Source organism: Lactuca saligna, chromosome 4 (genome assembly GCF_052625555.1).
Source record: "Lactuca saligna cultivar CGN05327 chromosome 4, ASM5262555v1, whole genome shotgun sequence".
Lineage (NCBI taxonomy): Eukaryota > Viridiplantae > Streptophyta > Magnoliopsida > Asterales > Asteraceae > Lactuca > Lactuca saligna.
The window spans coordinates 110,061,827-110,086,985 of record NC_136420.1 but is presented as its reverse complement, the minus strand read 5'-3'; the positions used below and the strand labels follow the sequence as shown (position 1 = coordinate 110,086,985).

At 36.7% G+C, this 25,159-nt stretch overlaps 2 protein-coding genes and 1 pseudogene across 2 annotated transcripts; 2 read left to right on the top strand and 1 right to left on the bottom strand.

Annotated features, from left to right (window-relative positions):
* Window positions 1-9,556: 9,556 nt before the first annotated feature.
* Window positions 9,557-10,932, bottom strand: LOC145038750 (11-beta-hydroxysteroid dehydrogenase-like 2). Its single transcript, XM_078987008.1, has 4 exons — window positions 10,680-10,932; window positions 10,358-10,550; window positions 9,895-9,971; window positions 9,557-9,801 (listed from the first exon to the last, which is right to left on the bottom strand). The coding sequence occupies exons 1-4, from the start codon at window positions 10,860-10,862 to the stop codon at window positions 9,625-9,627; spliced, it is 630 nt and encodes a 209-aa protein (XP_078843134.1). The 5' UTR covers window positions 10,863-10,932; the 3' UTR covers window positions 9,557-9,624.
* A 9,988-nt stretch (window positions 10,933-20,920) lies between these two features.
* LOC145038749 (11-beta-hydroxysteroid dehydrogenase A-like) lies at window positions 20,921-22,559 on the top strand. Its single transcript, XM_078987007.1, has 6 exons — window positions 20,921-21,103; window positions 21,237-21,429; window positions 21,634-21,719; window positions 21,791-21,922; window positions 22,005-22,169; window positions 22,233-22,559. The coding sequence occupies exons 1-6, from the start codon at window positions 20,921-20,923 to the stop codon at window positions 22,521-22,523; spliced, it is 1,050 nt and encodes a 349-aa protein (XP_078843133.1). The 3' UTR covers window positions 22,524-22,559.
* Window positions 22,560-23,859: 1,300 nt separating this feature from the next.
* Window positions 23,860-24,842, top strand: LOC145040025 (putative aldo-keto reductase 4; annotated as a pseudogene).
* The last annotated feature ends 317 nt before the right edge of the window (window positions 24,843-25,159 follow it).

Sequence of the window (25,159 nt, the reverse complement as noted above, 5' to 3'; positions counted from 1 at the left end):
AGTAATCCACATTGAAATTAAAACTTCCACAATACGATTCATCTTTTTTACAAAGATGACATCCCAAAACCATCTATTTTACCTGAGATAGCCATTTGTCGTTTGTAATTTCTGATTTGACAACTCCTGGGGTAACAATTGTCACCCTATGTAACGCCTGTGTTTCTAGGCTTGCCATTTTTAGCAATGTAATGGTCTAGGTTAACCTTTGTAACCCGTTTTGAAATAATAAGATTGTATTATTTGAGTATTATGTGTTTTGTGCTTAATTGCTTAATTATGTGGTTCGATTAATTAAGAATAAAAATGAGCGTCAAAATTTAAGTGTAAAATAAACTTGATATCTTTAGATAATGTTGTAGTAGTTAAGGTTTCCGAAGATATAAAGAATGCCGAAATCCGAGTTATAACGAGGAAGTTATGACCTGTCGAAGTTTTGCGACAGAACCGACAACGCTGAATAACGTAAAAAGTGAGATTTACGTTAAAACGATATTTAGCCTTAGTGATCTAAACGAGAATCGAAGATCTCGTTGTTAGTATCAAAGCGATAAAAAGTTAGGCGAGAATGGACGTCAAACGAAGAAGTTATGAATTTATAACGAAAGTTTCTGTCCCGGCCTATTAAAAATAAATAATAAAAATGAAGTCAAAATTAGCCGACGGAGTTTAAACGAAAGTTGTAGAGCGTAGTCTCACCTTTCCGTGGATATAAAGAACGTCGAAAACGGAGTTCGTATGAAGAATATATGAATTTCCGAAGTTTGATAAATAATTTGTATTTATTTTTAAATCAAAAATCCGGCATTATCCGAAGGGGGAGTCACAGATCTGATCCGAGGTACGCGCCGCGTACTCGAGTACGCCCCGCGTACAGCCAAAGTGTCGACACATCGGATGACGCATGCAGTGACGCATTTCGGAAGCAGTACGCGCTGCGTACTGCTGTACGCCCCGCGTAAATGAGGCTCCCAGCCTCCTATAAATAGGATGCGAGGGCAGCCGGCCAAATTGCTAATTTCCTCTCGTTTTTGTGCCGAAGCTCTGCGTTTTTACCCCCGAAGCCATCCCGAAGCCCCGGTAATATTCCCGAGTCCCGAAGCGAGTCCCGAGATCCCGAAGATCCCGAGAAGTGCGGTTTCCGAGTCGAAGCTCTGCTCGCGAGAAGTTCGATTTTCGTAGAGATCTTCCACATCTGCTGAGAATTACTACTTCTGCAAGTCGTAGTGCTGTCCGATCATCTTCTGATCAAGTGAGTGTATACTACCTTTCATAAACGCAATAATAATACAACTATGGTTTGAGTGTATTAAGTTTATCGTCGTTTATACGTGCGAAGGTGTTGTTACTTTCTCCTAACGTATAACTATAAAGTATTTTATACGAGATACGTGTTATGTGTATATTTTGTTGTTATGTGTGTGAATGTATATTCACTATCTTCTATCTTACAGATATGATTATTTCTATATGAAATACGTGGTATGTGTATGTGCCTCATTTGTTATATGGAAAATGTATTGATCAAGCATGCTATACAGGTTTTGAAAATATGTATAAAAATGTATGTTTTTATCTACTAATATGTTGGGTAGAACATGGGTAGATAGTTGGTGTGTAATAAACAGATGAGAGGTCTCGTTGTTGTTTTGATCCAGTCATCTAGCGGAATTTAGATGATGACCACGGACTTTTCTAGATAGTCCAGTGGAACGCTAGCAGGCTCATAACCTGTAGGTGTTAATGAACTTGGGTGTTCATTCGCTGTATTCCATCCCCCTCATGGTTGCCTTATTTGACTTATATTGCTGAGGAAACCCCGCAGCATGTGTTGTCACCCCGATGAAAATATTCTTAGATTAGGTCCCTTGTGTTAGTTATTTTAAGGACGTAAAGTGAGAATAACGGGAATGGGTAACTGGGTTATTGTTGGTTGATAATAATTAATTTAATTATTTATTGTGGGTTGAAAACCATATATGCTCACCAGGCTCCCAAGCCTGACTCACTCAGTTTTATTTGTATTACAGGAAGTGGCGCAAGGGCGTAAGATGGATGAACCATCAAGTTGTTTTGTTTACAAGTCTACATATGTTTATATTTGTTATATGACTTGTAATGTATTCGTTTATGCTTATTGGTCTGTATCGGAACATGACACCCCGAGTTTTGATTATAATGAAAATACATTTCTTTTATGAAATGCTTCGGTAAACATTGTTTTATCATGTTTTGTTTTTGGGAACAAATTCCGCAACTCTTTCAAATCAAAAGGATTTACTCTGAATTTATTTTAAAAGCATAAATGAAAATCGGTCTTTTCTGGCCGAGATTTTGGGGATGTCACAGTTGGTATCAGAGCATTAGTTTAAGCGAACTAGGAATTTTTAGGATTTCTAGACTTAAACTTAGAATGCTAAGTGGAATTTTGAGATGTGTGTCTGTTATGTTTTAGACACGAACACTAGTTTATTTTAGGAATGTTGCCTAAAATGCTTTATGTGCTAAATGTTGTATGTTGCCATATATGATATTATTGGTTCGCATCTATGGTCTGTTGCCGACCGGATCTAGAAACTTTATGTGTGTAGGATTCTAAGCGTACGTCTACGATATTAGAACTAGCATGTAAACGTTTCGGAGTGATAAGGATGATTTGAATATCTATCGTGAATAAGGATCTAATTTCACCTTATTCGGTGTGTAGATCAAAAATGGTGAGAACAAGAAGTGGAGTTGGAAATGCTGATGAAAACAGGAATCAACCACCAGTGATTGAACAAAGACCTGTTGTAGCAGCAGCACCTTAGCCAATAACCATGGCTAGTGTGCAATTGATGATTCAGACGATGTTGGATCGTCAGATGGAGGAAACTAGACAGTTGCTTCAACAAAATCGTAAAGAACTGTCGATTCGTGTGGAAGAGCCTGAATTAAATGAAGGGCACTCGGAAGGTGGAAACTTCAGTGGATCAGTTGGTCAAGCCAACCCACCGATAGTTAGGCAAGATAACCGCGATGGAAGGAATGATGGAATGGGATGCAAGTACAAGGAATTTTTGACTTGCAAACCATCGACCTTCAATGGAAAGGAGGATCCGATTGGGGTTATGGATTGGATCTCCGAAATGGAGCTAGCCTTCATGACGTGTGGCTGCAGAGGTAAGTTGCAAACTATCTATGCCGTGCGTCAATTCCGAGGTGGAGCTGTTCGTTGGTGGAACACTCTAGGGAAGACTTTGAGCCCTAACGAGCCACTGCAATTGTCATGGGCAGAGTTCTTGGTGCAGTTTAAGCGCAAGTTCTGCTCGGCTCAAAATCTGTTGGAGTTGGAGAACAAGTTCCTGACATTGACTAAAGGCAGTATGTCAGTTGATGAATACACCAATAACTTCACCGATAAGATGGAGTTTGCCTTGCGTATCGCTCCAGACGAGCTGACGAAGGTGGACCGGTATGCGAAGGGACTCCCATGGGAGTATGAAGTGCCAGTACGTCAGGCACATACTTTAGAGGCAGCTATCTGGGCTGCCAAGTCTGTTGAGAATATGATAAAGGGGAGAACCACCAACAAGGTTGAGGTTGGTGAGAAGAGGAAGTTTGAGGGAACATCTGGTTCCGGTAAGAAAAGCAAATTTTCGAAATCTGATTCGAAAAGGTTTGGTGGGGGAAAAGGGGGAGAAGCGAAGTGGTGTGATAAGTGTAAGAAAAAGCACTTTGGGAAATGTAGCGAGGATGTGACCTGCTACAAGTGTGGAAAGGTTGGACATTTTACCAATAAATGTCCGAACAACAAAAGGATGTGTTTTGGCTGTAATGAAGAGGGGCACATTTTGAAAGACTGTCCGAAGAAGAAGGAGGCAGCTAAGCCCAACATTCCACCAAAGTCGAAGGCGAGAGCATTCCAGATGACACTGGAAGCTGCTAAGGATGAAGCTGATATCGCTTCAGGTACCTTTCTCGTTAACAATTTGCCTGCCCAAATTTTATTTGATTATGGAGCCAACTACTCCTTTATATCGCATGAATTTGGTAGAAAACTAGCTTTGCCTATTAATAGACTAGATAATGCTTTATTAGTCGAAGTTGCTAGTGGCAAGTTTGTACCTGTTAGGCATCGTATGAAAAACATCTTAATTGACTTGAATGGGAATAAGTTATGCGAGGAATTATTGCCTATCAAACTTAACGGTTTCGACATCGTGTTGGGAATGGATTGGCTCAGTGCCAATGATGCCGAAATTTTATGCAAGAAGAAGATTGTTAAAGTAAACCCGCCTGGGAAGGAATCGTTTATGGTGTATGGGGACAAACGCCGAGTAAATTCTGGAATCATTTCTCTAATGAAAGCCAGAAAGTGTTTGACCAAGGGATGTACATCATATTTAGCATTCGTGATTGATGCTAAGAAGGAAAAGAAGGTGATGCAGAGTATTCCTGTGGTGTGTGATTATCCGGAAGTATTTCCCGAAGATCTTCCTAGATTACCACCTGATAGACAAGTAGAGTTCAGAATAGACTTGTTACCAGGAACCACGCCAATAGCAAAAGCACCTTATCGATTAGCACCGACGGAGATGAAGGAGCTGATGATGCAACTTCAGGAGTTATTGGACAAAGGTTTCATTAGACCTAGTTCATCGCCCTGGGGAGCTCCGGTGTTATTTGTGAAGAAGAAAGATGGAAGTATGAGAATGTGCATTGATTACAGAGAGCTGAACAAGGCAACAATAAAGAATAGATATCCGTTGCCAAGGATTGATGACCTATTTGATCAATTGCAAGGTTCGAGCTATTTCTCGAAGATCGATCTTAGGTCAGGATATCATCAGCTGAAAGTAAGAGAGCAGGATATAGAGAAGAATGCATTCAGAACTAGATATGGACACTACGAGTTCTTGGTTATGTCGTTTGGACTAACCAATGCTCCGGCAGCATTCATGGATTTAATGAATAGGGTTTGTAATCCGTTCCTTGATAAATCCGTGATAGTGTTCATCGACGACATTCTGATTTACTCAAAAAGCCAGGAGGAGCATGGCAGACACTTGCGAGAAGTGTTAGAAGTCTTGAAGAAGGAGAAGTTGTATGCTAAGTTCTCCAAAAGTGATTTTTGGATTCGAGAAGTCCAATTCTTGGGTCACGTGGTCAACCAAGAGAGGATAATGGTTGATCCAGCGAAGATCGAAGCTGTGATGAAGTGGGAACAACCGAAAAGTCCCACAGAGATCCGAAGCTTTTTAGGATTAGCCGGATATTACCGAAGGTTTATCCAAGGCTTTTCTTCGATTGCTACTCCATTGACAGCTTTGACCCACAAAGGAGCTACTTATGCTTGGAGTGAGAAGCATAAAGAAGCATTCGAGAAGCTAAAGAAGAAGCTATGCGAGGCACCGATACTTTCTCTACCCGATGGAGTTGAAGACTTCGCCGTTTATAGCGATGCGTCTAGGGTTGGATTGGGTTGTGTTTTGACCCAAAGAGAAAAGGTGATAGCATATGCCTCTCGACAGCTGAAAGAGCATGAAAAGAATTACCCGACTCATGATTTGGAGTTGGCAGCGGTAATTTTCGCTCTGAAAATATGGAGGCATTACCTCTATGGCACGAAGTGCAAACTTTTCACTGATCACAAGAGTCTCCAATATCTCTTTAATCAGAAGGAATTGAATATGAGGCAACGACGCTGGCTGGAATTACTCAAGGACTACGACTGTGAGATACTTTACCATCCCGGTAAAGCTAATGTTGTTGCTGATGCTCTCAGTCGGAAAGTCAATCTTGAAAGGAAAAGGCCAAGAGCGTTGAGAATTGAAGTTGTCTCAACCATTGTGGAAAGTATAAAGAAAGCTCAAGAGGAAGCTTTTGAGAAAAATGACCGAAAGGAGGAACGTTTGGGTAAAACGTTGGTGTTTGGTACAAACGGTCATGGACTGAAGGTATTCCAAGATCGTATTTGGGTACCTAAGTCAGGAGGAATTAGAGATCTTCTGATGGAAGAAGCTCACAAGACCATGTATTCGATTCATCCCGGTAGCACTAAAATGTATAGGGACCTGAAACCCTACTACTGGTGGCCGACGATGAAGCTTAATGTTGCAAAGTATGTGGCCGAGTGTGTGACTTGTGCGAGAGTCAAGACACAACATCAGAAACCGTATGGGAGTTTAGAACCTTTACCTGTGCCTATGGGTAAGTGGGAAGACATTGCTATGGATTTTGTCACTAAACTACCCAGAACAAAGAATGGTCACGACATGATTTGGGTGGTCGTTGATCGATTCACTAAGAGTGCGCATTTCATAGCAGCCAGGGAGAAATGGTCTATGGAAAAGCTTGCGAATTCTTATGTGAAGGAAATTGTGAGACTTCACGGTGTTCCGCTAACAATTGTCTCGGATCGTGATAGTCGTTTCACCTCAAGGTTTTGGAAAAGTCTACAAGAGGAAATGGGTACCAAGTTATGTTTAAGTACAGCTTACCATTCGCAGACTGATGGTCAGAGTGAAAGAACGATACAAACACTTGAAGATATGCTGAGAGCATGTACCTTGGAATTCCTAGGTAATTGGGATGAACATTTACCGTTGGTAGAATTTTCCTATAACAATAGTTTTCACTCGAGCATTAAGATGGCACCTTACCAAGCTTTGTATGGACAAAAGTGTCGTACGCCGTCTTGTTGGCTTGAGGCTGGGGAAAAGCAGTTTATGGGACCGGAGATGGTTCATCAAACTGCTGAAAAGTTGAAAATAATTAGGGAAAGAATGTTAGTAGCTCAAGATCGTCAAAAGAGTTATACTGACAAAAAGCGAAGACCGATGACTTTTGAAGTTGGGGATTCGGTTTTGCTTAAAGTCTCGCCGTGGAAGGGACTTATAAGATTTGGAAAAGGGGGAAAGTTGAGTCCAAGGTTTATTGGACCGTTTAAAGTTCTCCAGAGGATTGGGAACCAAGCTTACAAGCTCGAACTACCAGAAGAACTGAATGGAATTCATAACACTTTTCATGTGTGTTATTTACGGAAGTTCACGGGGGAAGTTCCCGACATGATTCCACTTTCGGAGTTGAGAATTGATGAGAACAAAAGGTTGATTGAAGAACCAGAGGCAATTGTTGACCGAAAGACTAAGAAGTTGCGACGCAAGATGGTCGAGTTAGTGCTTGTCCGATGGAAACACACGAATGGGCCGAATCTCACCTGGGAGATGGAGAGTGACATGTTGAGTCGCTATCCGCATTTGTTTGTTGATGTGTGACTCCGAGGACGGAATCATTCTAAGGTGGAGAGAATTGTAACGCCTGTGTTTCTGGGCTTGCCATTTTTAGCAATGTAATGGTCTAGGTTAACCTTTGTAACCCGTTTTGAAATAATAAGATTGTATTATTTGAGTATTATGTGTTTTGTGCTTAATTGCTTAATTATGTGGTTCGATTAATTAAGAATAAAAATGAGCGTCAAAATTTAAGTGTAAAATAAACTTGATATATTTAGATAATGTTGTAGTAGTTGAAACAAGGTTTCCGAAGATATAAAGAATGCCGAAATCCGAGTTATAACGAGGAAGTTATGACCTGTCGAAGTTTTGCGACAGAACCGGCAACGCTGAATAACGTAAAAAGTGAGATTTACGTTAAAACGATATTTAGCCTTAGTGATCTAAACGAGAATCGACGATCTCGTTGTTAGTATCAAAGCGATAAAAAGTTAGGCAAGAGCGGACGTCAAACGAAGAAGTTATGAATTTATAACGAAAGTTTCTGTCCCGGCCTATTAAAAATAAATAATAAAAATGAAGTCAAAATTAGCCGACGGAGTCTAAACGAAAGTTGTAGAGCGTAGTCTCACCTTTCCGTGGATATAAAGAACGTCGAAAACGGAGTTCGTATGAAGAAGATATGAATTTCCGAAGTTTGATAAATAATTTGTATTTATTTTTAAATCAAAAATCCGGCATTATCCAAAGGGGGAGTCACAGATCTGATCCGAGGTACGCGCCGCGTACTCGAGTACGCCCCGCGTACAGCCAAAGTGTCGACACTTCGGATGACGCATGCAGTGACGCATTTCGGAAGCAGTACGGGCTGCGTACTGCTGTACGCCCCGCGTAAATGAGGCTCCCAGCCTCCTATAAATAGGATGCGAGGGCAGCCGGCCAAATTGCTAATTTCCTCTCGTTTTTGTGCCGAAGCTCTGCGTTTTTACCCCTGAAGCCATCCCGAAGCCCCGGTAATATTCCCGAGTCCCGAAGCGAGTCCCGAGATCCCGAAGATCCCGAGAAGTGCGGTTTCCGAGCCGAAGCTCTGCCCGCGAGAAGTTCGATTTTCGTAGAGATCTTCCAGAGATGCTGAGGATTACTACTTCTGCAAGTCGTAGTGTTGTCCGATCATCTTCTGATCAAGTGAGTGTATACTACCTTTCATAAACGCAATAATAATACAACTATGGTTTGAGTGTATTAAGTTTATCGTCGTTTATACGTGCGAAGGCATTGTTACTTTCTCCTAACGTATAACTATAAAGTATTTTATACGAGATATGTGTTATGTGTATATTTTGTTGTTATGTGTGTGAATGTATATTCACTTTCTTCTATCTTACAGATATGATTATTTCTATATGAAATACGTGTTATGTGTGTGTGCCTCATTTGTTATATGGAAAATGTATTGATCAAGCATGCTATACAGGTTTTGAAAATATGTATAAAAATGTATGTTTTTATCTACTAATATGTTGGGTAGAACATGGGTAGATAGTTGGTGTGTAATAAACAGATGAGAGGCCTCGTTGTTGTTTTGATCCAGTCATCTAGCGGAATTTAGATGACGACCACGGACTTTTCTAGATAGTCCAGTGGAACGCTAGCAGGCTCATAACCTGTAGGTGTTAATGAACTTGGGTGTTCATTCGCTGTATTCCATCCCGCTCATGGTTGCCTTATTTGACTTATATTGCTGAGGAAACCCCGCAGCATGTGTTGTCACCCCGATGAAAATATTCTTAGATTAGGTCCCTTGTGTTAGTTATTTTAGGGACGTAAAGTGAGAATAACAGGAATGGGTAACTGGGTTATTGTTGGTTGATAATAATTAATTTAATTATTTATTGTGGGTTGAAAACCCTATATGCTCACCAGGCTCCCAAGCCTGACCCACTCAGTTTTATTTGTATTACAGGAAGTGGCACAAGGGCGTAAGATGGATGAACCATCAAGTTGTTTTGTTTACAAGTCTACATATGTTTATATTTGTTATATGACTTGTAATGTATTCGTTTATGCTTATTGGTCTGTATCGGAACATGACACCCCGAGTTTTGATTATAATGAAAATACATTTCTTTTATGAAATGCTTCGGTAAACATTGTTTTATCATGTTTTGTTTTTGGGAACAAATTTCGCAACTCTTTCAAATCAAAAGGATTTACTCTGAATTTATTTTAAAAGCATAAATAAAAATCGGTCTTTTCTGACCGAGATTTTGGGGATGTCACACCCTAATATCTGAACCAACTTCGACACGTAATGTTTCGAAATATCTTATAAGTGCCGCTTTGTTTGCCTAACAAGGACCAAATTAAACACAATGATTACAAAATTTTTGATATAGCTCAAATCAAATCAAAACAAGTGATGATATTGATATCTAATACTTCTTGTTCTTACACAACAAATCCCTAATTTTGGTGTGGCAAACCATCCGGCACAAGAAGAAATGACGACTATTTTGCCTTTGTTGTTACGTAAATGTGGAAGTGCAAATTGGGTTGTATACACCGAACCCCAAAAGTTTATGTCCTGTTCAAATCAAACAGTTGGTAAATCCAAGGTGGTTAGTAAGTTGTGATTTTATTTAAATTTGATTATATGAATTAGATTAGTATATAGTACCATGAGTGAAATATAGTCCGAAGAACATCTTTGATCCTGAACGTAGCACACTCCCGCATTGTTCACTAAATGATCCACTTTTTCACATAAAATAAATTAATTAATTTAAGAAAAAAAAACATATCAAGAAAATGGGCATTTTATTTTGTTGTTTTACTTTCTCATTTATTTATTGGTTGTGGTTGGTTTATATTTTTATTAAATATAAAACTAATCCAATTATAAATAAGTCTTCCTTTATTTCTATTTAAAGAAATATTGATATTAGTATTCTTTTTTAAACTATGACATCATTTTGTAGATTCCTTACAATTTAGAATAAAATAAAAAATTGATTACGCATAATAGAATTTTATAAACAAATTAAAGGAAAAGATATTTTGAGAAAAAAATAATAAATAATTTAGAAGTGAGAGGTTGGTCAACGAACAAGGAGCAAAGGTAACAGTAATTAAACACTCACAGGTACCAAAATGGTGGATGGTTTCGTCGACAAACCGCTTACAGTCATCGAGCTTCGAAACGTCGGCGAAAATCACGATCACTTCCGGCGACCCCAACTCCCTCGCCCTCTCCGCAACCACCTCCAGCTGTTCCTTTCTTCTTGCAACCAATGCTAAACGCGCTCCTCTTTTCGCATATTCATACGCCAAATACTTCAATTCAATCAGTTCACAAACACCGAACCCATCTTTTGTTAGTTAATCTCAGTTTATAATGCTGATTACTAATGAAAATTCAATGCAAATATCGATGATTCAACAGTAAAACTGCTTGTACTTTACCTCGCCAATACCAGAAGAAGCTCCGGTGATCAGCGTTACTTTTCCGGCGAGGTCTTCAGGGAAAGCGAATTTAATGAAGTAGTTGAAGAACCTGAATACTAAGACCAGGGGATAAAGCAATAGTAACAGGATAATGGTTAAAATAGGAAGAATAAGGTTTAAGAGCTTGTGAATGAGATCCATGAGAGTATGTATTTGAGTTTATGCTGTAGGGAGGAAGACGTAGTTAAGGGCATACATACAGAATGTTATCATACACGGCACTAGTTTATAATTAATATTTTAGCCGGCATTCTCTATGTATAGGTATATACGCATAATAATATATAAAAGATTAATTAATGTCTCACATATTAAAAATACGCTGTTTGTTTTAATTTATGTAGTATTAAGCTCGACCGTTTTCTAGTTTATGTAAAAAGTTAGTAGTTATAGGAAAAGTGGAAAACTAGTCATGGTATATGTGTTAGCATGATAAGTAATGCCATGAGTTTTTATTTAGCCTTTTAGATCTTGGTAGTGAATATGTCGAACTCATTAACAACCAAAATCAACCGTTTGTCCTTCATATTTTCTTACCCTTCAAATGGATCTTGGAGTGTGTCCCAGATCTCTTTAGCAGACTTGCATAGTTTGATGTGCTCGAAAAGAAAAGGAGGAACACCAAACACCATTTCAGAGAATACAACTTGATCAGCATACAACTTCTTAAGATCATCAACTGTTAGAGGAGCTGGACACGTTTCATATTGACCTATAAGCTGAGCAGCAACATCTCTTACAGTTGTTCGAACTGGAACATGAGGACCTTCTTTGACGGATCTCTAGATAGATTTACATTTTTCTTTTCCAAGTAAAAATCTCTCCATTATTACTTTCCAGTGATCATATTCTTCAATAACTAACAATGGGGCACGAGTAGGGCAACCCACACTATTTGCTATTTGTATTGAATACATTTGTTGAGGATTGGAAGCAGCTATTGAAGTTAAGATATCTTGAGCAAAAGTAGTATATAGTAGAACTTTTATCCTGAACACATAAATGATTGAAATACCAAGGTAATTTCAAATCAATGATAATCTGATATTGTGGATTCAAAGGATAACCACTCAAGCTCTGATACCAATTGTGAGAACAAGGATGATCTGATGCGCAGAGATAAGGTTTGAAAACTCAAACCTTGAATGAATACTTAAGATCAATGTCTACTTACTAATAAGTGTTCCAGTCAAGTCTGGCAAGACCAGTCAAGTAAGTACTTCAAACAAAGTATTCACGGTATAAATGAAGAGAGAAGATAATGATCAATGTAAAGATATAAAATGAAGAACAGTAAGAATGTTTCTGAGAGAAAGTTAGTAAAATCACTAGAATTAAATGAAAGATCCGACATTGACTTTGCATTGAAAGTTCCTATAAATAGGAGTCAAAGTTACATCTAAAGAACTAGGATACTTACATAGGACTGGACAATAGAAATGTTTCTGATATTCTGATTATCTAATATTACAAAAGACTAACTCCTATGAAATGTCATATCAATACAAAGACAAACTTTAATAAATGCATAAAGACAAAATATATTGACTCCGGATTAGCACCCATTCTGGACATGAGGATCATTTCGGAATGCCTTCACTACAGCTTCTTATCTTCTACTCTGTGACAACCCGATATTTCAACTCTATGTAAACGACTTAAAAAGTCAAGTATTGTAACTACGTTTGTTATAATGAAATTAACTTCGAAAATAAAATATCCAAAAATCACTAACTAAATTACCTATTATGTTAGATGTCAATAAACCGTGATCCTACGTAAAAAGAACGCCCAAATCTGACTTCGTATAAGAATGTTATGAATTTTCCAAGTTCCACTTAGCAACGGACAGCTAAAAACTCGAAACAAAGATCGAGAAACTTTTGACCAGAATGACCTAAATGAGAATCGAAGGTCTTGACAATGGTTTTTGAACGGTAAAAAGTCTGGCAAAAACAGACGTCAGATAATGAAGTTATGAATTTTTAAAGAAATTTTCTTACCGTGACCTTTTAAAAATAAATAATAAAAATAATTTCAAAATTTGCCGACGGAATCTAAACGAAAGTTGTAGAGTATAGTCTCACATATGCGTGGATATAAAGAACGTCGAAAACGGAGTTCGTATGAAGAAGATATGAATTTTTGAAGTTTATTAAATATTAAATCTATAATTTTTAATGAAAACTTCGGTATTATCCAAAAGCTGAGTCACGCCCGAGTACGCCCGAGTACGCCCAGCGTACTCAAGGCCTTGGCCTCGGATCGTCCATGTCGTACCCTATGCGAAGCTACGTCCAATCCCATCCGGGGGTCCGAGCTAGTCGAGGATGTGCGCATGTGTGAAGCACAGGTACGCCCCGCGTACGGAGGCAGTTCACACCCCCTATAAAAGGGATGCGAGGGTTCCGAAGAAAAGGGCCATTCTCTCTCATCTCTCTTACGTTTTTGCCTCGTTTTTCATTCCTGTGCTATCCCGAAGCCCCGGTCACATTGCTCAAGTCCCGAGGGTCGTTTGTGCTCCCGAGATTCCCAAGAAAATCCGCTTTCTCGAGTCGAAATTTTGTCCAGTTTTCATCCCGCCTTCTCCGATCTTTCAAGTGAGTTCATACCCCTATAATTCACACTTTTAAACCTTTTATAAGTACTTTTATACGCTTTTAAGGGGAGGAATACAACTAAAACACTCGATTATTATTGTGTGTTATATAAAGTTTCATTATTCGCTTTTTATCAACGGAATCATATGTGATTTATAACTATTATAGTGAAACTTTCATATGCAAATTACACCACGATAACATATTATCTTTTGAAATAAGAAATGATTTATGTATTTATGTAAATCAGACACTCTGCTTATACTATATTTATGTGTGTCGGTTTTGGCACTACAAAAAAATATACTTTTCATAACAAGTGAACATTTTCACTAGGAATTACTATACTAACAAAACGCACTTTTAGAAAACTATAATAGGTATAGTTTTACGAGAATACTGCGAACTTTTACATACATGGAAATACTATTTCAAGAAGCTACTTTCATATACAAGAATAAACGAACATTTTCACACGTAAATCTGTTTTATACTAAGTTTTGTGAGACATTAAACTTCACGTACACTCGAGTACACATTTCAAGTCCTGTATTATATACCAGAATCCCTTGGAGGGGGAGCATGGTGTTTGTGTATAGATCTATACGGGATTGACAACCCCGCACCCTGACTGTTAGCTACAGTACACCATTTGGGGTGACAAACGTCAGAACATTCCAACGCCTGAAGAACGTTGTGTATAGGCATTCGTTGTCAATAGCATGGTTATAAAACTCACATAGAGTATTAAAAACACATTGATTTACGGGGTTTTTCAGATGTAATGGAGGTTTTATACGTACATAAGTTCATTTACTTTATGCATGAAAAACGAAATTGTGATATAAGTTTGGAACTTCTAACCACTACTCATAAATGGGAAAACATCAATTTTTTAACATATATTGTTCTTGATTTAAAGCTACGTTTATACCAGTAGGAAACATGGGATTTTCTAGAGACTAACAAACAAAAACGAACCATTTCATTTTCATACAAATACTATCATTAAATGCTTATGAAACTCACCAGCTTAAATGCTGATCTACTCTTTCAAAACTACTTGTATGTCCTAGGGACTCAGTAATTACAGGTACTAAACGACTTTTAAAGAAGCAATGCTGCGGCACTAGTTTAAATTCATATTTTGGCATCATATTGTAATTGGTTTTGAACATGTACTCTTTTAAACAATGTAAACTTTCAATTATATATATGATGGTTGTATTGCTTTCTTTACTATGCATTCATTTGTTACGTTACCACATGAAGTCATCCGCCCCCCGAACGTTTCCGCCGTTCCGGTTTGGGGGTGTGACATACTCTTCTGGTCCGGACAGATTCCGGACCACTCTTCACATTTTGACTTCGGACCATTCTTTGTTTTGGAACATCTTCACTTCAGAATTAGATCTTAGGATTGCTAGAGGTTCACTTTTAGGTTCCAACAAACTCATGACGTGAGCATTATTTCTCACAACGTGAGTAGAGATGGCAATGGGGGCGGGGAACACAGGGGACCCCAATCCATTAAACCCCCGTCCTCACCCCCAACGGGAACTGGGGATCCCCAACAGGGAAACGGAGATTTCTTTTTCTATTTTAATATGCAAACTTTTACATAAGAAAAAACCCTAAATTTCAATTTTACCAGCGTAAGTTTAAAAATTTTATAAAATATATAAGTACCCATAAATTGCATAAAAAATATAAATAAATTTTCTGCCAATTTTAAATACATACATGAAAAATCAAGTAGAAAAAATATTAGATTGATATTTTAGGTAAAATAAATCAACCAAAGAGAAAAAAATATACAAGAGTTTAAATTAGATAAAAGAAAAAGCAAAAGTATAATTTCAACCAAGTAATTACTAATGAGTTAGGTTATTTAGATCAAATTTTATGTATTATAAACTCTACTATAAATATATGTTTTGTATTATTTTTATATATTAATATATATCGGGGGCGGGTTCAGGGTCGGGGATTAAGAATATCCACACCCCCATCCCCATCCCCATTTTTTTTATTAGGGGATTCCCATCCCCATCCCCATGACGTGAGAAGTCGTCCAGACATGTTTCGGAGCTACAAACACAAATGAAGAAGCTACGAGGTGATACTGATGGGTTATAGCTAATAGAACATCCTATGTGCTCATACAAACCCTAATACTTGGATATAGATTTCTCTATTGTACATGCAATTCATCCAAGACTTATAAACCCTAGATCTAGATATGTATTTCGAAATAGACATAAGAATACATATCTAGGTGATTACCTCTTCTTCAATGGCTTGAATTTCCTTGTCTTTGGATAAATCATAATTAATCCTCTTTCTCCATAAATCATTCTGTCCAGTTGCTTTGGTGAAGGCAGCCCAAAAGGACCATGCACAACCGGGTCAAGTACATACCAAATATAGTTACGGGCTTAGACACTAATACAATAGATACAACCATGACTCACGATGTGAGCATTAATTCTTTTTCTCTCTCTCCCTCTCTCTCTCTCTCGTTTGTTGAGGCCGTTACTGCATCCCGAGCCCGACGATCACGAACCGCTGACCATTTCTAGATAGATTCTATTAAAGTACGTTACAAGTAAGTGCATAGTTACTTTCATCTTACACACACACACACACACATATATATATATATGCAGTATTTTATATAAATTACATGTTATGTGTGCATATTTACTTGAGATCTGTGCTAGAAGAAAGATTTAAGCTTCTTTGTTTTTCAGATCTAAACCGTATATGTATTTTGATCTCAGATCTAAACCTTTTTCTTCCGATCTAGGCTATAGATGTATTATATTTTCAGATCTGAACCTTTTCTTCAAATCTAAAACTATAGATGTATTTTATATCTACAAATATGTTAGTTATAACATGGGTAGATAAATGATGAGTTATGAAAGATGATATAGATGAATATTGGTAGATGCACCACAACCTGTAGATGTTTTCGAACTACGATGCACTCTAAACATCCTAGCAGTTGCGCAAAAGGATAACATCAGCAGCTGCGCCTAATAGAGAACGTCATAATCCTGGCAGCTGCGCCTGAATGATAATACTGACAGGTGCGCCTAATAGATAACATTGGCAGTTGCGCCATAGGCAAAGATGGACTTCGTGCTTATTCCATGGGAGAATCCTTAGGAATGAAAAAGTGAATGGCAGTTTATTCTTAGGGTAGAACCTTAAGAGTAAAGAAGATAATGGGGATGGGTAATTGGGTTGAATGCTTAATGTTTAAACATAATAATTATATTATTGTGGGTTGAAAACTCTATGTACTCACCAGGTTTCCCAAGCTTGGCCCACTCAGTTTTCTTTATATTACAGGTAGTGGCACAAGAGCATAATTGGACGATCTGACGAGAGATTATGGATTATAGACCAGTAGAAATAAATAGAATATTTATAAGGTCTATGTTATTTTAAGGCCTATGTTGCCTATGGTGTTCTGTTTATGCTTTTGATCTGTAATGATGATGACATCCTGGGATTTTAATGCAATGAAAATACATTTCTTTGCAAATGTTTTTATCTATATTTTATGGGAAAAAAATTCGCAACACGTTTTGTTAAAAGGATTACTTTGATTTTGAAAATAAAACATAAACAAATCGATCTTTTCTGGCAGTGAATTTGGGGATGTCACAGATTCTATCTTAATTAATGTATTTTTAATAAATAGAACTCCATCTTCTATTCTAAACGGTAAAAATCCTTTTGAATTAATCTATAAACATGTTCATGTGTATGATAAAATTCATGTGTTTGGATTTTTAGCCTTTGCCACAAAATTGAACAATAATGATAAATTTTCTGAACGTTCTGGAAAATGTGTTCTCATTAGATATTCTAATGTTAAAAAGGATACAAGTTATTTAGTCTTGATAATGGTTCTTGTTTCTTTTCCAGGGATGTGAAATTTTATGAATCAGTTTTTCCTTTCAAGTTGGCATCTAAATCAAATGAAAAGTCTTAATTTCTTGAGACAACTTTTTTGAATAACAATAACCCTTAGGACCCATTTTCCACTTATGAACTTTTATTTTCTAATTTTTTTTATGATAATCAAAATAGTAGGGTTTTAGGTTGTAATAGTCAGGATGGTTATATAGTTGTTAATCAACCATCAAGTGCAACTAGTTTTGGTATTGATGGTAGTTCAATGCTCTTGGTTGTGAAACTTCTGGTTTGCAACCTGAGACTATTACATCTGATCCCACTAGTAGTACTGAGGAATATTTTAATAATAGTATTTCTTCTTTAGATTCTCAGTTGTTAGAAGTTAGAAAATCTAATCGTGAGTCTAGATTTCCTAAAAAATCTAATGATTTTGTTATAGAAAGAAAGTATAAATATGGAATTGAAAGATCTGTTAATTATTCTTTCCTTAGTATTGATAACAAGTGTTTTGCAACAAATTTGAATAAAACTATTAAACCACAATCTTATTATCAAGCACCATTGGATTCCAACTGGGTAAATGCTATGAATGAAGAAATTGAATCTTTGTATAGAAATAATACGTGGGATATTTTTGATTTACCTACTGATAGAAACCCATTGGTTGTAAATGGGCATATAAAATAAAGTATAAATCAAATGGTGAAGTAGAAACATTTAAGGCAAGGCTTGTAGATAAGGGGTATAACCAGAGGTAAGGGAAAGATTTTGATGAAACTTTTTTGCTTGTTGCTAAAATGGTTACTTTTAGAATTGTTATTTCTCTTGCAGTTAATTTTAATTGGAATTTATTTCAATTAGATATAATCAATGCTCTTATTTATGGGGAGTTAGATGAAGAAGTTTATATGTCTTTACCTCCTGGTTATAATGATAAAGATAATAACAATGTTTGTAAGCTACTGAATTCATTATATGGGCCGAAACAGGCTCCTAGAAAATGCAATGAAAAGTTATGTGGTTTTTTGCATGAGTTTGGTTTTATTCAAAGTGTGAATGATTTTTCCATGTTTGTTAAATCTTCTAATGGTAAAATTATTATATTACTTATGTATGTTGATGACATCATTTTGTGTGGTAATTGTGATGAAGAAATTGATAAAGTTAAAAGTTTTTTGAAATCAAAATTTTTGATCAAAGATTTGGGAAAATTAAAGATTTTCTTAGGGATTGAAGTTGTAGACATAAACAAAGGTGTTTGTTTGTGTCAAATGAAATATTGTATGGTATTGTTACATGAGTTTGGATGTTAAGCTGTAAACCAATTAAGATTCCTTTAGACTGTAATGTTAAAGTTAGAAGAGAAGGGATTGATGCTAATGATGTGCTTGTTCAAAATGTTGTTCTTTATAGAAAAAATTGACTGGAAAATTCATTTATTTGACTATTACTCGTCCAGATATTTCATATGTTGTACAAGTGTTGAGTCAGTTTATGCACTCACCAAGGAAATCTCATTTTAATATTGCTATAAGGTTAGTTAGATATTTGAAATCAAATCTTGGAAGGGGTTGTTCTGTTACAAAGAGTAATCTAAATTTAAAATTTTTTGTTAATGCAAATTTGGCCAAGTGCTTAGTATCTAGAAGGTCTATTATAGGTTATATTGTGTTTCTTGGCAATACTATTGTCTCATGGAAATGCAGGAAACAAGATACTGTTTCACGGTCTTCTACTAAATCCGAGTATAAAGTACTTGGTGTAATTTCCTATGAAATTATGTGGATTTTAAAAGTATTATTTGATGTTGGATTGAAAGGTCTAACACATGTTCCTATTTTTTGTGACAATGAGTCAGCAATAAAACTTGTCCATAATCTTGTATTTCATGGTAAAAACACAAAACATTTTGATATGGACATTCATTTTATAAGAGATAAGGTTTCAAAAGGTGTTGTTGAAGTTCATAAAGTAAGTTCAGATTTTAATTTGGCAGATATTTTTACTAAACCTTTAGGAGTTGTTAAGCATGATTGGGTTTGTAAAAGTTTAGGGCTTGTTGATCCTTTTCAAGATAAGTGCTAAAACTATTTTGAATTTTAAGTTTGCGGAGGGGTGTTGAATTATAAGGATTCATTGTTCCAAGCTTATAATTCAGATTGTATCATTTTTATATTTTGTTTATATATATATATATATATATATATATATATATATATATATATATATGTGTGTGTGTGTGTGTGTGTGTGTGTGTGTGTGTTACAGTTTGATGCAGGGAGGTTTGTTGTGAATACATTATTAAAGTATTGAACTAGAATAATTAAATAAGAAGATATGGAATACGTAGGTTTTACCCGACCCTATTCAAGTTTTGGTGATCCGGATGTATAAATTGGTGATCTGTTTAAGAACTGTAGACATAAACACATACATTCATCTTCATACTGATATTCTTCTCTTTTTTGTCATTAGTGTTTTCTGTTCTTTTATCTTGTCTATTTTTTTCTGTTCTTAATCTGTTTGAGAGTAGAATAGGTGAGAGATTTGTAGTTAGGATCTTTGTATAGAGAAGAGAGTTTTGTGTAGTGAGGTTTGATTTGTAAGTATTGCTTGAAAACCAATTGGTTCTTAATAAATAAGAGTTGTGGAGGTTGTGTAATATTGTGTGTTGATGTGTTTGAGTTTCATTTGAGTATGCCAATTTGTAGTGTGACTACAATAGTGTCTTGATTAATATTTATGACAATTTGTAGTGTGGTGAAATCTACTTCTTGTTTGCATCTCGCCTAGTTACAAATCATGACTAAACTCGAATAGATTGCAAACTATTATACACCTTTCAATTTTCATAAATTTGATTACTTGAGTGACTTATAGATATTTATCTCATTGTTTTCACAAATTCCAATCGATCTTTCATGAAGAAGCCTACTGATTTTTAAAAAAGGAAAATATCAGCTAACTAATGACATGTCACTACTTATTATGTCATGTCATCAATAATTAGTTCAAGTCATCATTTAACCTATAAGACCTAGTTACCAATGACTAATCTTCATATATATATATATATATATATATATATATATATATATATATATATATATATATATATATATATATATATATATATATATATATATATATATATATATATATATATATATATATATAAAAGTGTTTTTTTGTACAATAACTTTATTTGAATTGTTTTTTGAACATAATACCCATGATATTTTTCAAACGATTTTAAAACATAATTACCATCCTAAGTTATTTTCTCTTTTTTTTTCCCTTTAATTATTGTTTACTGGTAACTGACGTTACGCTTATGAAATTTGAAAAAAAATATATAGTTTATTGTTTTTTTTAACAAAAACTTTACTTAAATTATGATTTTTTAATTTTGTTTTTTCGAACGATAGTTACCTTTATAATTCATTTTCTCTAAATACAAATACGTTAATTAATGGATACTTTCGAGTTTGGTCCGCTTTATTTTGTTTTTGGACTGTTGTGCATCTGATGTGTAATTGTTGACTTTCAGACGCCACGTGTACAGTGTGAAGAACGACCACCTGTGCATTTTCGCCACCTCCTCTTTTCTTCCTGGCTTCTACTGTTCTACATGACCATTCCCTGCTATTTTTGATACCAATAGTCATGGATTTTCTTCACAGACTCCTCAATTTGATTGCTCCTATAGTAACCCTCAATGCACTCTTCTTCCTCACTCCGCTTTATTGCGTTTTCAAAGTTTTATGCTATATCAATCGTTCCATTTCTAAGGAAGACGTCACCGGAAAAGTTGTATTGATCGTCGGAGCATCTTCAGGAATCGGTGAGGTTCGTAAATCGTAAATAATCCATTTTACTTCGAATTTAACATTAAGTTATTCAAATTTCTGAGTTCCTCTTTCAGCGATAATTAGGGTTTATAAATTGTTAAATAAGTTCTTCCATGTTCATCAAAATGAAGCATATCGCGTATGAGTACGCCAGAAGAGGATCATATCTGGTCCTGGCTGCTAGAAGAGAGAAGAGTCTCCGTGATGTTGCGGAAACCGCTAAGTTACTCGGTGCACCGGAAGCCATCGCGATTCCGACTGATGTTTCCGATATTGATGATTGCAAGCGACTAATCGACGAAACTATCAAGCGTTTTGGACGACGTAAGTGTCATTTCTTCACCAGTTTTAATTAAATCGTTTTCATTTCCTCCATAATCGAGATCTGAGTAACATAGGGCTTCGTTCCAGACTTCCAGTTGACACTTATTTAATCGGAATTGTTAGAACTTATTCATTTTCAGGGGCTTTAATTAGCAAAGATGATACGAACGAAATATTGGTCATGTTCTTGTTGAATTGATGCAGTAAATCATCTGGTGAATTGTGCTGGGGTGACACCAATGTGCATGGTAGAAGAGATAACAGATATCACAAGTTTCACATCAGTCATGGTAATCGTCTAAGTATTTTGTTCTTCACATTCTCCACAAATCCAAATCATTGAAAAAATTGTAATTTACAGGATACAAACTTCTGGGGTTACGTGTATATGACATATCTTTCAATTCCATACCTGAGAAAGACGAAAGGGAAAATTATAGTAATCGCTTCATCTGCTTCATGGATGCCTGCACCTCGAATGAGCTTCTACAATGTAAAAATAAGAACCAATTTATTATTTTTTATTTTCTTAATCTTTCATCGCTGAGATCTCAGATTTCCATCGTCACTTTCAGGCAAGCAAAGCGGCAGTAGTAAGCTTTTACGAGTCATTAAGGCTTGAACTCGGTTCGGACGTCGGAATCACAATCGTGACTCCGGGGTTGACGGAATCGGAAATGAGTCAAGGCAAAATCATGAATAAAGATGGGGAGATGGTAGTTGATCAGGACATGAGAGATGTAAGTGATCGATGTATATATGTAATGTTTATTTAGAGATGAATTAATTTCTGTTTTTGATAGGCGGAGATGAGTATTGTGCCGATTGAGTTGGCGACGGCGTCTGCCATGGCTGTTGTTGATGGTGGTTGCCGGGGAGATGTGTACTTGTCGGAGCCGAAGTGGATCCAGACGACGGCGTATTGGGTGGTGTTTTTCCCGGAGATGGTGGAGTGGGTGAATCGATGGTTTTTATGGGTGAAGGTAGGGGCGTCGCCGTTGGATGCACCTAGCAAGAAGCTGTTGGATGTGCCGGGACTGAGGCATCTGGCGCAGCCGGATTCTGTCAGATCGCCGGAGATAAAGAAAGGATAATTGGTAAAATCTAATATGCTGTACGGACGTAAGAAGAAAAAAAATAAAAGCCCTAAAATATGTAATTTTGTAGTATCGTTGTATAATTATAGACGAGAAAATGATAGAAGCAAAGTAAACTATAAGGTAAATTACATTATTTGTTGCTCGTGAATGTGCTAAAACGTAAATTTAGTACGTGGTTTTAAAAGTTAATTCGGATCATTCCTAATGTCATTAAAAGATCACTACTAGAAAAATAGCCTTTTACGACGCGCAAATTACGACACTCATTAATATATGTTACGCAAACGAGAGTGACATTAAAAAAGTGTCATCTCTTCAGAAAATTTAAGGATTTAGGTCACGCATTATTTCGTGCCTTTAAATTAGTGTCAAAAGAAAAAAAAAAATAAAAACACGGAGGGCGCTGTACCTTAAATGCGCGCCCTCTATATGTGTCGCTTTATAATTTTAATGAATGCGCGTTCCTTAGTTACAAGCGGGAAAAGAAAAGCCAAAAAATTAGAAAAGCCCGCTACCCTCCCTGCCCTAAGCATTTTCACGCATCTTTCATTCTCCTCACACTATTGTGCAACTTCTCAATCAAAGATCGAAGGTTACGATTTCATCTCCATCTCTCGACTTAATCATCTGAATCAAGAAAAAGGGCTTCTGATTTCCATTCATCTACTTCATCGTTGCTGTAATTTCACCTTCTTCATCTCTCTACTGTTATTGAGAATACTCGCCAATAGTTTTCTTATTCCCCACTCGATGTTGAAATTTTCAGAAAAAGCCCTAATTAAGTATTATACTCTCAAGTCTCAATATTAGAATCCAAATATTGATTCTCGTTTGTTTCTTATTCCCCACAGATAAATCGAAAAAGGGGAATTAGAATGACGAAGGTAGCGGGAGTTTTGGTCCGGTGGTCGTGGTTCATCTATCGAGAAAGGAAGATGAGAACGCAAGCAGCCATGGTGGCTCGATGATGGAAATCAATCGAGAAAGGGGAAGCACCTATGGTGCGGGATCGATTTGACAAAAGGAGAAGGGAGAAACAGCGACGCTTCTCTTGTCTGCCACAGCTTGGGGGGGGGGGGGGGGGGGGGGAGGTGCTCCGGCGGTCTCCTTGGCTGTTCTTCCTTGTCACCAGCAGATTACATGTAGGGAGGGGACTCAACTAGTCCGATGGAGTAGGGCAAGTAACGACTGGTAGATCAGGATGATCGATCTATTCATGAGGAGGAGGAGGAAATTATTGGTTCCCGGTGAGCCTTCCTTGGCTTCTTAGACTCCGTCATCGGTAGAAATCGGAGGACCTTTGGGGTTTGGATAGATCGAAGGAAGAAGAATGAAGAAGTGGTGGTCTTTGGTGATTGAAGGTAAACGGATGGGGTTTTCTTGAACCTCACAGGTCGTATTCTTTCTTAGATTTAATGCTTTCCATGAATCTTTTTTGGTGATTGAAGGTAAACGGATGAGATCGATTGATCTATATTATCAGCACCGAATTGACACTCGTGTGCCCATTGAAATCACGGTATGTTTGATTTCAGATTATTCATTTCATGTTTCTATTTCCTACTTAGCATCTGAGATTGGTTAATTTCTTTACTTGAAAGATGGGAGAAATGAAGAAATTAACTGGTGGAAGAAGGGAAGATAAAATACGTAGGATTATCAGAAGCTTCGGCTTCAACCATTAGAAGAGCCCATGCTGTGCACCCGATAACTGCTGTTCAACTAGAGTGGTCTTTATGGTCCAGGGATGTGGAAGATGAAATTGTTCCTACTTGCAGGTTATCATTATTCGAATTTTTTTTAGTTTAAAGGCTAAATAATATAATATTTCAAACACTATATATAATCGTTTTGATCATGAATTGATAAACTAATAAAAGGATTCAAAGATGGCTGAGAATTTGGTAGAGGGCGATTTTCGTCAGGTCTGCATAAAACAAATTGAATCAGATTCTTTATCAATTATAATATAAAATCATTAAACTGAGTTTGAGCTTGTGTTTATATATATATATATACTTGCTCTTTTTGTAGAATCTACCAAGGTTCCTACCTGAGAATCTTGAGAATAATAAAATGTTGTACGAACGAGTTAGTGCGATTGCAGTAAAGAAAGGGTGCACTCCATCACAACTAGCATTGGCGTGGGTTCACCACCAGGGGAAAGATGTTGTGCCCATACCAGGAACCACTAAAATTGAAAACCTTCAGCAAAACATTGGAGCTTTATCTGTGAAACTAACACCACAAGACATGGCTGAACTTGAATCTCCACTGGGTAATTTCTTGTCCTTCCCAACTCCCAAGTCTTAGTTATGAACATGCTTATGGATGTTTGTTTGGACAAACATAACTTGGTCATTGATCCAATGTTCAACCGTCCATATAACTAATATTTCTGATGTTTAGTTGCTATATATTAACTCAGCTTCAATGACTCAGGTTTATGCTCTTACAAGAGAAAGGGATACACTACGTAGAGAGCAAAATAAAAGAAGTGATGCCACTGCGCTTTTAAAGGAAAAGGATGACATAATCACTCAAGTTATGGAAGAGGGTAATGAAATAGCTAACTGCTAGAAAAGAGGTTTCCCAAGTTCTAGATGAAGCTTTCAAAGACCACATTTTCT

Bases quoted from the DNA above. Each gene is read 5' to 3' on its own strand.
- LOC145038750 (XM_078987008.1), bottom strand. From the start codon at position 10,862: ATGGATCTCATTCACAAGCTCTTAAACCTTATTCTTCCTATTTTAACC. The intron at 10,551-10,679 runs GTAAAGTACAAG...ATTGAATTGAAG, and splicing joins CTTCTTCTGGTATTGGCGAG to TATTTGGCGTATGAATATGC. The intron at 9,802-9,894 runs GTACTATATACT...TGATTTGAACAG, and splicing joins CGGACTATATTTCACTCATG to GACATAAACTTTTGGGGTTC.
- LOC145038749 (XM_078987007.1), top strand. From the start codon at position 20,921: ATGGATTTTCTTCACAGACTCCTCAATTTGATTGCTCCTATAGTAACC. The intron at 21,720-21,790 runs GTAATCGTCTAA...TGTAATTTACAG, and splicing joins CAAGTTTCACATCAGTCATG to GATACAAACTTCTGGGGTTA. The intron at 21,923-22,004 runs GTAAAAATAAGA...CGTCACTTTCAG, and splicing joins CTCGAATGAGCTTCTACAAT to GCAAGCAAAGCGGCAGTAGT.